Raw genomic sequence first — 17,263 nt, forward strand, 5'->3', positions numbered from 1 at the left:
ATAAAGAACTAAATTCGAATAATCAACTAATTATTCGATTTATTTGTTTATTCGAACCCAGATTATGTATTGCATGTGAAAGACTTTTCTTAGTTGTAATTAATTTGTTGTCAATAATCGCATGTTTTATAAAGAAGATAATAAGAAAAATTCTTTACCTTAAAAATGGTTTAGCATTATAAATTTAATTAATATCCATTTATGTATGAATTACTTCATAATATTTTGAAAAACAGATAGTAAATTGTATTATTCATACGAACCGAATATGAATAATACGCTATTTGATTTGTTTTTGAATGGGCCTAATTTAGAGAAAAACAAGGATACCTTTAGACATAAATTTTGAAAAGAGCCCAATTTTAATCAAATAAAAAAATTCTTAATCTCAAATTTTTATGAAAAATAAATATTATTTATATTTTCTAATTTTTACATTTTTCTGTGGAAATAAAAATATATAAATTTTATTAATAATTTCATATTTTCATTTAAATTCTTTTGATTTACAATTTGTAAAAATTATATTAAAAAATGGTGGGTTATATAAATTATTTAAAAAGTAACTATCAATAATTAATAACTGTAACTTATTACCTTTCAAAAGTAACTTTTAATAACACTATAATAGGTAATCGAGGTTAAAAATTTGCTCAGATGTTAGGTCACATCAATCTTAATTATAATTTGGCATTGTTTTAACCAACCTTTAGAATTAGCAGGATTTTATAAAAAGGGTTACTGGCGTAGTCATTTTATAGTTTTTATTGATTATAAATTCGATCTAAAAAAATTAAAAGCATCAAAGTTGGCATTTGGTTAGCTTTGTATACTGAGTTTCGTTAAAATCAAAAGAGGTCGGTCGAATAAAATTTTTTAACATATAAATTGGTATGTTTATTTTTATATTCCAAATTTATTTAAATAAAACTTTGATTATGATATGATGATAGAAACCTTGGTTATGGGACACTAAATATTGTTGGACAGATTATCCTTTTCAAGTTAGTCAAATTCATTATTAAAATTAATAATTTTTTAACTGGTAAATAAATAATTTTTAAAAAATGATAGATTAATCGGGGAAAAGCAAAAGCTTAAAAATAGGAACGTTCTATCTACATTAGGGGGGTTGTGCATTACCCAATATTTTGATTTTCCTCGAGGCAATTTTAACCTGTTGATTTTATTTCGTCTTAGAGCAAGATTGAAATAGTATGTACTTAAAATCTTAACTATTTACACTCAAAATCACTTTCATCAAGGTTGATAATTTTCATTTTACTATTTCAAATAAAATATATCAACATTTTGTAGGGCTTATCATTGCTTCTATTTCGGGTTTTACTCTATTTAGTATATCCAATTCATTGGCGCTCAAACATTTTATCTTAATTTTTTTTTGTAGATTTAGCACATTTTTACAATGATCTCCAAAATTATTAAAATTATATATGGTTGGCTCAAGGAAGCACAAGTTTCTTAAAAGATCTTGAGAGCCCCCTAGAAATTTTAGTTCTTTTTGGGTATGTGTTTTCCTTTTTTGCCCTATATAAAAAAAATCTTAGGATTACATAATTATATTCGATGTTATAATGTTTTTTAGCACGTGAGTCGAGACATTTACTGGTATTACATGATACAGATGGGCTTTTACTGTTCTTTGATGGTCTCTCAATTCATGGATGTAAAACGAAAGGTTTATTATTTATATTAATATTAATTCATTTTTTGGTGGGTCTATTTTAGATCGCCTGAAATCTAATTCACAAATATTTCGCTGCGTTTCCTGCTTTTATATTTTCAATTTCTGGTTCCGCGATAAAGGTATAGTTAATCTGTATGTATGTAATAGAGGTTTACAGGACTGGGTATGGGCTTAAACTAAATTAATTTTTTGAAACCAGGGCAATTCCAGGACAAAAAGTAAAATAAACACGATTAGGATAAGACACCGGGAAAAAATAAAACCCGGCTAGCCTAGTTGCAAAGTTTTAAAACCCAACTTCAGCCAACTATTGTTAGACCTGCTAAAAGAGTACCTCTAATTTATTTTACATTTCCTTTGCAGATTCACTCTCACCCTCCAATCTGAACCATGATGCTTAAATTTTCTGCTTTGCTTTCTAACCATGGATTCATACCAATCATTGCTACAACACTAACTTCCTTTGGCACTCACGCCCTTTCCTTTTTCAAGGATTTCGGGCATTGCATTACATCTAAGACCAAAAACCCAAATTAAGGCTTTTTATCCTTCTACAAGGAGTCTTAATTAATATAATTCGACCTAAATACAACAGTTTTGTATCTTCGTTATCGATAAAACATTTATGAATGGCATAGGTGAATCCAGGATTTTCTTATAGGGGGAACACTATTGGGCTGGGTTTTCCGTCATAAATTTTATTGGAGGTCATTAGGTCCACTTATTTTAGGCCTTTGGCTATTATGATATTTTTAAAAAATAATTTTGGGCTTTTAGAAATTTTGAATTATAGTCATTATTTTAAAAAGTTTATTAACTTTTACTAATTTTTCTTTCAAATTCTTCTTTATAGTGATATATTGTATACATTTTTTGGGAGATGTGGGTGGAGTGGGGGGGGGGGTTGAGTAGGGGGAAACTTTTATTCGCTTAAAACGATACTTAAGAGAACAGACAAATTTACGATAGGGGGATTTTCACCTTTCCCCAACCCCTTGGCTATGCGCCTTACTTAATGGTTAGATTACCAATTTTTCTTCACACTACCTCCTAATATCCAACAAGAGCCTATGTCATAATATTATTGTTAAGCTTAAGATCCTCCAAAAAAATCGAGCTCATAAAATGATAAAGTATATCCCTCCTCGCTCTATTAACTTCATATTAAAAAAAATACTTAGCTCGTGTCTGGTTCGTTTTTCTAGTTCTATATTTAGCCCTCTATATAGCCTCCTCTAAACAGCCTAAAAAGAAGAGGCTATTTAGATTTACGTAATTGGTAATGACAATTTGTTTTATTTGTAACCAAAAAAAATATATGTTGTATTCCATATCAAATCAACTGAAGATTTAACTTGACCCTCTTCGATTTTTTAAAAAATTTGTATGATGTTAGTATATACACTAACTAGTAAAAATATAAAATTTTAATTCTCAACCAAAATACACTATATTTAATTTTAAATATCTCAAAAAGTAATTAAGCTAAAGATATAATTTGATTTTATTAAATAGCTCTAGAACCGCCCTTTAATATGATATAAAATTTATTATATTAAAAATAGATCTATTACCTAAAATCGGAAATGGCTATAATTGCTTTTTTTTTCTTTCATATTTTTTTTACTAGATATATTTCTTAATGTTTGTACAAAATCCTAGATTGGAGCATTGGGCCAATAATTATTACACTTTAAATATAAGTAGTATGGGATAAATTCATATTATACCAAATGTATAGTAATTTACGAAACAAATAAAAAGAAAATTCGTTTGGGATCGGGCCGGATATATTTTTTTATAAATCTTTCGGTTAGGCCCTATGCAGATCGATCACTAGTAGACTGTGTCATATTTAACACATAAGTTTAGCTATTTTATTTTAGAAAGAAAATAATTGTAAAAATATTTATAACTTTATTTAGCTAATTATTTATATTACATGAATATCAACGGGAAATTAATATTGTGATAAACATAAATTAAATAATATCATACCTTAAATAATCTAAAGAATTAAAATAAAATTTGACTTTTTTTCTTCCTTCTATTGGAATAAATGAATTATATTTTTGTGTCCCGGGAATTCGTTAGGCCGTTAAATATCTATTTTCGAGATTGATTTCCATTCTTAAATATTCAACTTGCTGATAATGTAATTAATCCCCGGGATATTAATTCTCGCATAATTATACAAATCCATAGGAGTTAGTATGTATATGATTTTTATAAGGACGTTGCAGGCTTGCTCTAGCCGCCAACCTCTTAGTAATTCCCCCGGAGTTTTGCCATGTGCAGTTGCAAAAAAATGTCATTCTGCCTTGATCCCAAAATCGTTATAATGGTTGTAGAGGTTTAAAAAGATTTTTCTTTTTATACTGGATAACAGCTCCATCAGAAAAATAAAAAATTATTGAAATCTTATCAAATCTTTCTTTCAAGAATAGAATTAATTTTATTTGAAATATATAATAGGAACAAGTATTGTGTTTTAGACAATATGATATAACCACGTAACTTACATGTTTGATGATATCGCTTTCGCTGTAATAAATCATAAATGGATAAGTGATGCCTGATTATTTGTACAATGGAAACCTTGAGACTATCCATTTCCTCCCTTAAAAATTATAAACACTACATTGCACAAAGCAAAGTCTATTCAATCTATCCCAGCCTTGCTGTTACTTAAGTAAATGCCAAATATGTCTCGGCTTTGGAACTTAAAGAATGACACATTTATTGTTTGATATTAATGTCATAGATTATATAACATTTAAACAATGGTTGGCGGCCGACCGTGCTACCCTAGAAACGTTAACTAAGTTCGCCAGCGAATTTGTGGAATATTTGATTGGAAAATTAAATCTTTTAATTCCTCATGCATTTATTTCTTCGGAACAATCTTCATTTTTTAAGTCATTAAAATCGAATTGCTTTGTTGTTCAAGATCACTCTCAAGGTTTCCATTGGACTAATAATCAAGCAACACTTCATCCATTTATGATTTATTACCAAGCGATATCATCAAACATGTAAATTACGTGGTTATATCAGATTGTCTAGAACACAATACTTGTTCCTTTTATTTATTTCAAATAATTAATATATTCTTGTAAGAAAGATTTGATAAGATTTCAATAATTTTTTATTTTATGATGGAACTGTTACCCTATGAAAACAAAAAAAACTTTGTAAACTTCTAACAACCATTATAATGATTTTGGGATCAAGGCAGAATGGTATTTTTTACAACTGCACATGGCAAAACTCCTTGCAATAGCTTAGGGGGAATTACTAAGAGGTTGAGCTAGAGCAAGCCTGCAGCGTCCTTAATAAATTTATATACTAACTCCTATGGATTTATATAATTATGAGAATCCCGGGGATTAATTACAAATATCAGCACGTTGAATATTTAAGAATGGAAACCAATCTCGAAAATAGATTTTTAACGGCCAAACAAATTCCAGGGGCACAAAAATATTTTTCATTTATTCCAATGGAAGGAATGATGAAAGTCAAATTTTATTCTAATTCATTAAATTATTTAATGTATGAAATTATTTAATTATATGTTTATTTACAATATTAATTTCCCATTGATATTCTTGTAATAAATAATTAGCAAATATTTTTACAATTATTTTCTTTCTAAAATAAAATAGCTAAACTTATATGTTAAATATGACACAATGTCTACTAGTGATCTGCATAGGGCCTAATTTTTCTAACACGGCCAGAAAGATTTATAAAAAAATATATCCGGCCCGATCTCAAACGAATTTTTTTTTATTTGTTTCATAAATTACTATACATTTGGTATAATATAGGATTTAAGCCATATTACTTATATTTAAAGTGTAATAACTATTGGCCCAGTACTCGTCCCAATCTAGGATTTTGTACAAATATTATGATGTATAATGTCTATCTGTAAAAAAATTTGAAAGAAAAAAAATAACAATTTTTATTTTATAGCCATTTCTTGTTTTTGGTAATAGATTTATTTTCAATAAAATAAATTTTATATCATATGAAACGGCTATTCTAGAGCTATTTAATAAGATTTAAATTGTGTTTTTAGCTTAATTACCTTTTGAGATATTTAAAATTAAATATAGTGTAATTTGAAATTTTCGCCTTTCTAAAAATGGCCATATCTCATGAGTAAGCCGATTTGAAAAGTAAAATTTTACATTTTTATTAGTTAGGTATACATACTACCAAAATACAAATTTTTAAAAAAATCGAAGGGGGTCGGGTTGAGAATCGACTTTTTTTGGTTGATTTAATATGGAATACAACATATATAACAAATAATTTTAATACAAACTTAAGACGAACAAGGACATGGCCTTTGTATTTTATTGTATTCGCTCTTTTATATAGCATATCCTGTTTATGATATTTTATAAACTATTTTTTAATATGAAATTTAAATATGCCTAATTAATAAATTTAATTGAAAAAAGATATTAATCTATTTGTATGGAGCATATTTTTAACTAATTTAATTGTATGTTAAAGGTGTACCAAAGATTTAACTAAATTGGATACTTTTTTTAATATTTAAATTAACTTTATTAAAAATTTTTTTATAAAACTTAAAATTTAGACTAACGTTTAGAACGATTTAAGATATTGTTAACATTGTTTTTTATTTCAAAATTAATTACATAATTAACTTTACCTTAAATTGAATACTCATAAAAGTTTTAAAATTATGTTTTCAGTTTCACAAATATAATAAAAATTATTTTATGAGAAATCCTATTACCAACAAGACACGTATTTGGCTTGCTATTGTTTATTATTTTAAATTTGAAAAAATTTAAATTACTTTGTTTTTCTGGGTTAGATTTTAATTTTTATTTAAACGTTTGATAGTTTATTGATTTTAGGAGTATTTTCGAGATTTTAAATTTACGATGATCATGGTTTTTATGCGAACAGGGTAGGGGCGAATTTAACAGTATTTTTTCCATTATAAAGCCCTATTCAATATTTTTGTAGATGTTCTTACAGTGACTTAGACAAAGGGGTGATGGTTGGGGTTGAAACCCTTTCTATGGAAAATATAAGTACAATTTTGTAAATTAAATCGTCACATTAAAATAATTTCTATTATATAAAAAATTGAAAAACGAAAACTTTCCAAAGTCATTATAATTCTTATGGGATCTACGTTTCACCTTTTATATTTCCAAGTATAAAAGCACACTTAGTATTTGTAATATTTTACTAAACAATCGCCCAGTCTTAGCGCTTGAGGGTAAAAATCATCTATTTTCAATTTCACCATAATCAATTTATCTTATTTTAGTTATTTTCCAAAGATGCCACACCATAAGTTTATTCTAACGCTATTTTATTATAAAGGTATCAAAACTATAGCCAGAGATATCGAGTCTCATATTTAAAATACCAGAAAATATGTATTTTTATATTGATTATGGCAATTTTTATATAAATATTTCATTATTTTATTTTTTTATTACAATTTTTCTTCTATATTTTTAGTTCAATTTTAAATCTTGATATAAATTTTAGAAATTTTCTCTTTGCTAATAATATTTCTATTCATACCTTCTACCAAGCATGTATTAAACCAAAATATTACTAGTTAAGCTTTACATTGGCAGTACTAAGCTTTACAATGAATGAGATTCAAAATATGATGAGATTTAAACTATTTACTTATATATGTGTTGTATTCCATATCAAATCAACTGAAGATTCAACCTGACCCTCTTCGATTTTTTTTAAAATTTGTATACTGGTAGTATATGCACTGATAAAAATATAAAATTTTAATTCTCAACTCAGCCTACTTCATGAGATTGGCCATCTTTAGAAACGCGGAAATTCCAAAATAGACTATATTTAATTTTAAATATCTCAAAAAGTAATAAAGCTAAAGACATAATTTAAATTTTATTAAATAACTTTAGAATAGCCATTTAATATGATGTAAAATTTATTATACTAAAAATAGATCTATTACCAAAAATCCGGAAATGGCTATATAATAAAAATTGCTCTTTTTTTCTTTCAAATTTTTTTTTACAGATAGACATTATATTTCTTAATGTTTATACAAATTCCTAGATTGGGACGAGTACTGGGCCAAAAGTTATTACACTTTAAATATAAGTAGTATGGCTTAAATCCTATATTATACCAAATATAGAGTAATCATTTTTTTTTTTAAAAAAGTGGGCAATATATGTGAACTGATTATTTTGCGTTTTTTAATATTTAAAAACGCAAAATAACAATTTTATAATTCTGACGAAAACATCACTTATATGCCAGGTATGATTAATTTTATATCAATTAAGTTAATGGAAAAAGAACCAAGTGCATAAGAGATTAGTTTTATGTAATACAAAAGAATTATTTACCAATTCGAAATTAACAGTTCGCTATCATGAGACCAAAAAACTGTATTTTAGCAGGCGGGTCTGGAACGCGTGTACATCTGCACATTTCATCAAAATTTTAAATTAATTATATTTGGTGGTAAATTATATAAGTTAACTGCAAACCAGCATAACTATCCATTATACACTTCATTGCACAAAGTCTAAGCAATCCAGCCCAGCCTTGATGTTACTTAAGGAAATGCCAAATGTGTCCCGACACTTTGGAACCTAAAGAAAGACTACATTTATTGTTTGATAATTCCATAGATTATATATCATTTAGACAATGGTTGGCCGCAAACCGTACCACCCTCGAAACGTTATTTAAGTCATCCAGCGAATTTGTGGAGTATTTGATTGAAAAATTAAATATTTTAATTCCTCATGCATTTATTTCTTCTGAACAATCTTTATTTTTTAAGTCATTAAAATCGAATTTGAAGAATGGTGAATATCTAATAATATCCGATTTTGCAGAGAACTACGCTTTTGTAGTTCAAGATCAGGCTCAATGTTTCCAATGTACTAATATTCAGGCCTTCATCCATTTTTATTACTACGAAAGCGATATCATTAAACATGTAAGTTACGTGGTTATATCAGATTGTCTAAAACACAATACTTGTTCCTTTTATTTATTTCAAATAAAATTAATTCTATTCTTGAAATAAAGATTTGATAAGATTTCAATAATTTTTTATTTTTATGATTAAGCTGTTACCCAGTATAAATATCCATGAAGATTTTAAAATCATAAGATTCAAAAATATTTATAATCGGGGAAAAATAAACCTTAATGTACTTAAGACATAATTGATTTTTCAATCGCGATTTAAAATCTGATATTTAAGATGCACCCTATAACAAGTTTCATATTATTGTTTGGAAAAACGATTAGCATAACCATTCAGTGCTTCTATAATTTTAGGTTAATCATGTATTTTGCCAATACTGCGTTTTTCTTTAAATTATCTAAAAAACGGGTTGAAGCACTAAAATATACTAAATACTAGAGATGGGCGCGGGCCGTGAAATTACGTGAGTCACGGCGTGAATGTGAATAAGGCGTGACGGGTCTTCTCAAAATTTTGGCAAGCGTGATTGGACGTGAATAACACGGAAATTTTAATTTTTAAAATTGTTTTTTTATAAATATAAATTAGCATTTTTAATATTATAATATACACTACCGGCCATAAATGATTGCCCACCCTGCTTTTTCTTAGACATTTTTCATAAAATAAGACAAATAACACACAATATGAGGTTTAACAAATTTACTTATAAGTTTACATATTATTGCATAAAATTACAAAAAATAAAAGACATAGCAATTAATTAACATCAAATTTTGGTCTCATCAATATGACCACCTTTATTCTTAATAATTGCTGCAAAAATTTTTGGTAATCTTTCGATGAGATTTTTTAAATATTCGGAAGTGATGTTGTTCTATTCTCTCTGCATTACTTCCCAAAGGTGCGAATGAGAGGTTAGTCGGCTTTTTCGCGCGTGTCGAGCAAGGTAATCTCATAAAAGTTCGATTAGATTGAGATCGGGAGACTGGGATGACCAAGTCATCAACTCGAGAAAATCGTGTTGTAGGTTTTTTAATGTTGCTGAAAATAACTAATGAACCCTATTTTACCAAATTGGTCATTTTTGACATGTTATTTTCAAAGGCTAAAATTTCATAGAAAGATTTATAGAAATTTCGAGTTTTTTATTTCTAAACATGTCTAGACATTTTAAATTAAATAATCAATTCGCTTTTACCCAAATAAGTTAAAAGTTTTAAGTTATTAATTTTTTTATGTAAAAATGCAGCCTGGGCATTCATTTATGGCCGGTAGTGTATATTTGTTAATTTAATTCATTTTGGAAAAGTAATAATTTCTGAAAACAAAAAAAATAAATTTTATAAACAACTTCCCCCCCCCCCCCATCTTATAAAAGTTTAGTTGAATGAAAAATAATTTCAAGTCTCTCACCTCAGGTTCAGCTTTGGTAATAAATTTAACTTAAATATGTTTTATATACTAATCATTTGTACTTAGATTTTAAATATCCTAATAACTTTATATGATGAATATAAGTGCATTTAAAATGTGAAAGGATAGCACGTTCATGCCATATATTAAATAACATAATGCATTATTATTGATAATTGCTTACCTGAAAGAACTTTAAATATAAATGGAGTAAAAAAATAGTGCAATATATAATTTAAGCATTCTGCAACAAGCTAAGCTATTTCATATAGCCTGATTATAACGAGATGGAACTCTGTATATATTATGATACAAAGTTTCTTAAAATCATATGATGAAATACGAGTTTACCTGATTAACAAACAAGAATTAATTAGATTAGCCACCATTGATATAAATATCATAAACCAGTTAGATATTTTTTTATCACTATTAGAAGAATGTTCAGATATTAAAGTGCAGATTATCATCCCACTATAAATGAAGTTTATTTATGGAGACGAGAATTAATAAACTTTTGTCAACCATCAGGAGGTGATACAGTAATAATTAAAACATTAAGAAAACAGAATAATATTGCATTTAAAGGAAAGATATATTATGCAGCCACTACGTAAGGTAGGCTTAATTCTAAATCCAAATTTCAAAAGTCTTACCAGACGATGAAAAGACAGATTTATATTGAACTACTTTAAAAATGGTAAATGATTTAAAAGTCGACGATATGTCCTACACACATAAAACAGCATATTCTAAATGAAACATTTAGCCAATTTCTAGAATATATGAAAGTTTTGGGAATGACTTAAAAGATTCATCCTTCGTGAAACAATTAACAATTAAAATATTTTGAAATTTTAGAAGCAGGAATATTCATTTTATTTTTTGAGTAAATTTGTTAGTAAAATCTTATTAGCCCTGCCAGTTCGGCTTCCAGTGAAAGATTATTTTTCGTTTTTTGAAATTTAAAAAAAAATGAAAAACCTTGAATTCTTCAGGGGTGATCAAAATATTTAGTTGGCGTAATTGATTAAAGAATTAATAAATGAGGCATTGAATATTTAAGTAAACCAGATATTTACAACTTGGCATGATTTAAATTTTGGCAATTTTTTCTTATTTAATAATAGACCTGTGCGCCGACGAAACTCTCGGCGGCCGGCGCGATTTTCAAATATTTTATCAAAGGCCGGCGGCGCGCCGATTTTTAGCCGCCGTCAACAAAAGCGGCGTAAATCGGCGCAGTTATAAATTTTTATATAATTTTTTTTTTAAATAAAATATACACTACACTACACATATCTTGGCATATTTTTTTATTCTTTATTTATGAGAAAACTCATTATACATCCAAAAAAGATTTTGCAATTATATAATTGTCATGTATAAAAATTATTTTATTTAAATTTTCCGGGCATAATGATGACCTCCTCGAATTCAACGTCAATCCAGCGGTAGAGAAAACTCTTTCACTGGGTGTACTAGTCGCCGGAATAGATAGAATTTTTTTCGCCAGCCTGGAAAGATTGGGAAGTTCACTCTTCTTTTCTCTCCAAAAATTTTAAACACCCATTTCTTGTGAATGTCGTTTTCCAAGTAGAATGTGGCATTCTTGTTCTAAGTCACCTAATGTGGAATCATAATTGTTAATTGTGGAATGTTTATTTGCCAGTTTTGTCAAATAACTTTAATTTGATAATACCTCTTGATCCTCAGTCGCTATATTTACTACCTTAATATCATCATTCTCTATAAGTTTAAGATGTTTTATTATAAATTCTGAAGTTGTGCAATTTTGCTCTTCTATATACTTTGACACAATTGTCAATTTTTGAAATCTTGGATCTAAAAGAGAAGCCAATACCTAGATAATTTTTTAAATAAAAAATAAATTAAATAAATGAATATACATGTATATTATTACTTGCAGATCACAAACCGGAAATCGTAACGCAAGTTTTTTTAGTATATTTTCCTTAATTGAAATTATTTCAGAACTAACACTATCATTTACTATTAAATGTGTTTCAATTTAACTTCTAAAAAGTAACGCCAAGTTTAACGTAGGCCCTTTTTGTGCTGAAAGAAATTCTATAGTTTCTTTAAATTTTGATAGAAATGCCAATAGTTCTTCTACCAGATCAGATTCATAGGTTGATAATTTTATAAAATGTTTCCCAATTCTTTTTAAAACATTATTTATTAAATTCTTATTTAATCCCGATATGATTTCTAGCATAATTAATATACTATGCCAACGTGTTGGGACATTTAATTTTAAAGTTTTCATATGCGTGGAATTATTATTATTATCATTGGAATTTCCAATTTGAAAACGGGTATCTGGGTATGGATCAGTGCTATCAAGATCTAAGAAAATTTAATGAGTGCGTGAAATATAATTTAAATATATTGCTATTTAATAACTATTTTAATTTATTAATTCCTATTATATAATAAAAACATGTAGAAAATAAAAATTCATTAAAATCCTGATTGGCATTAATAAAATTACAACAGTGATGTTGACTAATTATTAGAATAAAAAGGTATAAAATATGAAAAAAAAATTCTGCGCCGGCCGTACGCCGCGATATGAAAATCGGCGGCGCGCCGGCGCAATTTTCATAAACGGCGGCGTTTTCGGCATACCCAAAAAAGCGGCGCACAGGTCTATTTAATAATTTTTAATAAAATACTAGTATTATTCTGAAAAGAATCTTTTTCATTTTCTTGACCAAAGATATAGATATTGATTCTTTTTAATATTCATGTTTAAAATTTTACATATCCCAGTAGATATTTTATTTTCTTCGGGAATCTTGTATTAATTTCCTTATTTTATCCGCCATATTTTAAATATATTGACAACCAAAATTATCTGGAAAATTTCCAACTCATATTAAGTTAGATAAAAAATAATAGCACCAAAACGAAATAAATAAAGATTATATTTTATCAGAGTTGTTAAAGTAGCGCGCTATCTTTTTTGGTAGCTATAGCTAATAGCCGCTACTTTTTTTTTAAATTATTTAATTTTTTAGCGCGCTACTTTTTTTAAAAGTAGCGAAGTAGCGCTATAAACATGAAAATTTAAATATAATATCAATTAATTATAATTTATTATTTAATTTTGAAATTTAAATATATTTTCGATTTTTAATTTATATTTTCAATCTGTGTTAATTATCTAAAATGGCATCGCCCATGGATATCCAAATCCTTGAAAGTGATTCAGACATCGAAGAAAATGTACTAAATAGCTCTAATAACGATTTTCCATTCCCTAGATTTGAAAAATTTTTTAAAATAAATATTAAAACAAAATCTGGATTAAAATTCCTGTGCTTAAAATGTAAAAAAAAATATATCATCAAATCAATCGAGTAGCTATAATCTGAAGAAACACCTAAAGGTAAATTGTTATTTTTACATTATAATATTATTTATTTTATTAGTCTGTTCACGCCAATTGCTATAAGGAAATAGAGAAACTTATAAAAAATTTTGGTATAAAAGAATCTTCATTCAAAAAGACAAATACTATCCAAACCAAATTAACTGATAATAAACATGCCTATATTTCACAAAAATTGGCTGATAAAGTAATTGTTGATTTTATTATTGACACAGTTCAGCCATTGTCCTTGGTTGATAATCCATCATTTACTATGAAGATTAAAACTTTATCCCCTGGCACAATAGTTTTATGTTACCAGACACTTATGAATAAAATAGCCGACAACTTCAAAGTGATGAAAGATGCTCTAATAGTAGAGTTATCAGACATATCTTATGTATGTACACCGGCAGATAGTTGGATACATAACAGAAGGTAAAAACTTATTTATATTTATAAATTGATCTGATTAAATATTTTTAGAGCTTCCTTGCCCTCAAGTGCTAGTGTCGTGAGATTATTTAGCAAAGCAAAGCTTATACTTTCTGATCGTCGCTCTAGACTTGGGGATGATAATATTGAAATGATATTATTATTAAAATGCAACATTAAAATAAATATTTATTTATATTGCTTATTTTTTTTATAATCTAAACTAACTATATTTTTATATTTATAAATTTTGATTTTTATATATTATTTATTATACATTTACATTATAAGCAAAAAAAAAAATAATTTGTTTCTAAAATTTTTTTTCTAAAAAGTAGCTAATAGTGCGCTACTTTTTTTGACAAATAGCGAAAGCGGTAGCGCGCTACTTTTAAAAATAGCGTTTAACAACTCTGTATTTTATATTTAAATGTAACTCGATATACTAATTTATTTTATATATTTATTAATTTGTACGATGATAACACTTATGGTAGTGAAGAAGGAGGCAGTGAAATTTAAATTATGGAAATAAGTTCTTCTGAATCAAATCCCAATCTTAAAATTTTTTATGAAAATTTTTTTTAAATAAAAGTTAAAAAAGACAATATAGGGGCTGAATGTAAAACCTGTATAAACAAAAAAAATGATAAAGGGTTCAACACAAATTTTGTTAAACATTAAAGTATATTATTTATATATGGTTAAAATGGGATATAGGTCATGTTAAAAACTCAAGTTTACGATATTTCTTACCTTTATTGAAAGCTGCCCAAGATTGTATGGGCCAAAGATATTAAGAAAATATTTTCCTATGATATAATTATAATGAGGCTTTGGCATAAATATCACATCCATATTTTAAGAAATTGAGTAGTCGGATGATAAAAAAATACTTTCAGAATATATTATTTTAAGAAGCCCTAAATTTAGTACCAGAGTATATAATCAAGTTCAACAAACTATAACACCAATAGATTTAACATTTAATAAATAAAAATTTTTTTCTTTCTGAAACAAATGTTGCTGAGTTCAATAATACAAATAATTTAAACTGGATGTTTTAAATTATATTAGAAGTCGAAATACATTATAAAGGTTTTAAAAGATTAGAAGTCGAAATATATTTAATACTTAATTATTATCCTTCCATTAAGGAATTTTTTTTTAAATATAATACTGCAATATCTTCATTAGCTCCAATTTAAAGGTTAATTAGTTTTGGCACAATGTTAAGTACGCCGAAACAGCAAAGATCTAATGATAAATTATTTGAAAAATTTGATTATCTTATAAAATAATGAACCTATTTTAAATACTCTTTGGCAAATTTATATTTCAACTCCCATTAAAAATACTAGTCTCCCTTTATGCTAAGAATGGGCTAATACTAATATTAAAATGCCTAATTAAACTCATCATTAAATATTTTATTAATTATTGTAAATTCATTCTTATTAGATGCGTATGTTATGTTCTTCACATATAAATAATAAAAATTGTATTTTATAAACTATTCTAATTTAATTGGTAATGATAATTTAATATTATCTATCATTTAGAATATTCTAATTTAGCAAAAGGTACAAGTATCTTTTTGATATTTTGAAAAAGATACTAGTATCTGTATCTAAGATTCATTATTTTATAAAGAATCTATCTAGATTCTTTTTTGGAGGACCTTTCCAACTCTGCTTGATATGATTTTTATGATTCGCAAAACTTGTGTTTATTTATGTTTTATCGAATGTTTTTTTATTACATTCAGTTTAACAAAAATCTTCAAATGAGCATTCGAAGATTTTTCGTTCAAAATTTTGGGCAAAAAATCTTTGAAGATCAAAAAAATTGAAATTTTTTTATGAAAAAATGTCAATTTTTTAATCTTTAAAAGAGCAAAATCTTTGAAGATTTTTAAATTTTAAGCAAATTACATTATAAATTTTTTATTAAAATTGTCAGTTTCTTTAGGGTTTTATAATTAAATTTGCATAGCTATGTTCGAAATTATTTATAAAGATTCCTATTACATAAATTTTTTATTTATTTATTATTGTATGTAAATGATTAAATGTACTATTTATCATTTTGGGATTCGAAATAAATTTTAAATCATTTATTAGGAGCAATTTAAATTTAAAAAATCTTATTTTACCGGAAATTTGTTCCAATATATACAGAGTACCATCCCTGTAACTAACAATTTTGCCTAAAACTGTTAAAATTTTATATACATTTTTCATATAAACTGAAAATACCAAAGGTTTATCGCGAAAATTATTTGAATTTTATAAGGTAGATAGACAAGCTGGGATACATTTCTAAATTTAAAAATTGCTCTCAGTAAATAATATAAATTTGAGAGATTCCTAATTCCTATATACGACATATATATATATATATATAGTTAGATCGAAATTGTTTGGACCACCATCTTTATTTTAAAATTAATTAATTTAACTTTTTTTAACTTAAAATCAGCTCAAAGTTACCATGTTTGAGGAATATAAATACTAGTCTGGCACTAAATCAGGTATTTAGTTCTTCTATATTTTCATCTTGGTATGATTTCAATTTTTTCTAATTTAGGTAATATTGTGTGAAAAAACGGATTTAAAAGAATAAATAATTGTGCACTGAATATTGATAAAATTTTCATAATACTTGGTTTCAGCCATTTTTTAATTGTAAGGGTATCCAAAATTTTGTTGCTAATTTTTTTTCCTTGATAATGACTAGATGCTATATTGCCTAAAGCACACGTAAGCATTATTAAAATACTAGATTATATAATTATTGCTTCCATATGTTCAGCCAACTTTATCAGAGATGATAGAAACAAAGATATTACACATTTAAAAAAGATAAAAATAGCGGGAAAATAAAAAAACATAATTTTTTATAGGCGGCAGGGGACGAAGGGAAATGTCGTTTGGAAGCGAAGCCATCCAAAAAATTTTCGTAACCCCCCTCAATAGATAAATCCCGACTATGCCACTATTTGTTATATGTTTTCATATAAACTCTCTATTTTATATTATTTAATTTTGATAAAAGAAAGATTGAGCAATTCAATGACTAGTATATTATATTAATTTATTAAAAACCTTAGGATTTTTGGCAAATGTTTACCCATCACGTTTGCACTTTGCTCTTGATGACATTCTCCTGGGCAACTAATCTGGTGAGAATCGGTACCCTGGTTCTGGTTATACATGATGCTGTCGATTTTTGGTTGGAAGTACATTTTTTTTGTCCCTGATTTCTTAAAATTCGTATCAATCTCAATAATCAAATATAAGTA

General features: G+C 26.7%; 1 protein-coding gene across 1 annotated transcript in view; it reads left to right on the plus strand.

Annotated features, from left to right (window-relative positions):
• LOC135922785 (ceramide synthase 6-like) overlaps positions 1–17,263 on the plus strand; it is a 38,979-nt gene that overhangs the window by 19,230 nt on the left and 2,486 nt on the right. Inside the window, exons 5-7 of the mRNA XM_065457255.1 lie at positions 954–1,004; positions 1,607–1,699; positions 17,072–17,200. Coding sequence (XP_065313327.1) covers positions 954–1,004; positions 1,607–1,699; positions 17,072–17,200 — 273 coding nt within the window. The remainder of the gene's footprint in view (positions 1–953; positions 1,005–1,606; positions 1,700–17,071; positions 17,201–17,263) is intronic.

The sequence above is a fragment of the Gordionus sp. m RMFG-2023 genome, chromosome 1 (assembly GCF_954871325.1).
Source record: "Gordionus sp. m RMFG-2023 chromosome 1, tfGorSpeb1-WG-v2, whole genome shotgun sequence".
In the NCBI taxonomy this organism is placed as follows: domain Eukaryota; kingdom Metazoa; phylum Nematomorpha; class Gordioida; order Chordodea; family Parachordodidae; genus Gordionus; species Gordionus sp. m RMFG-2023.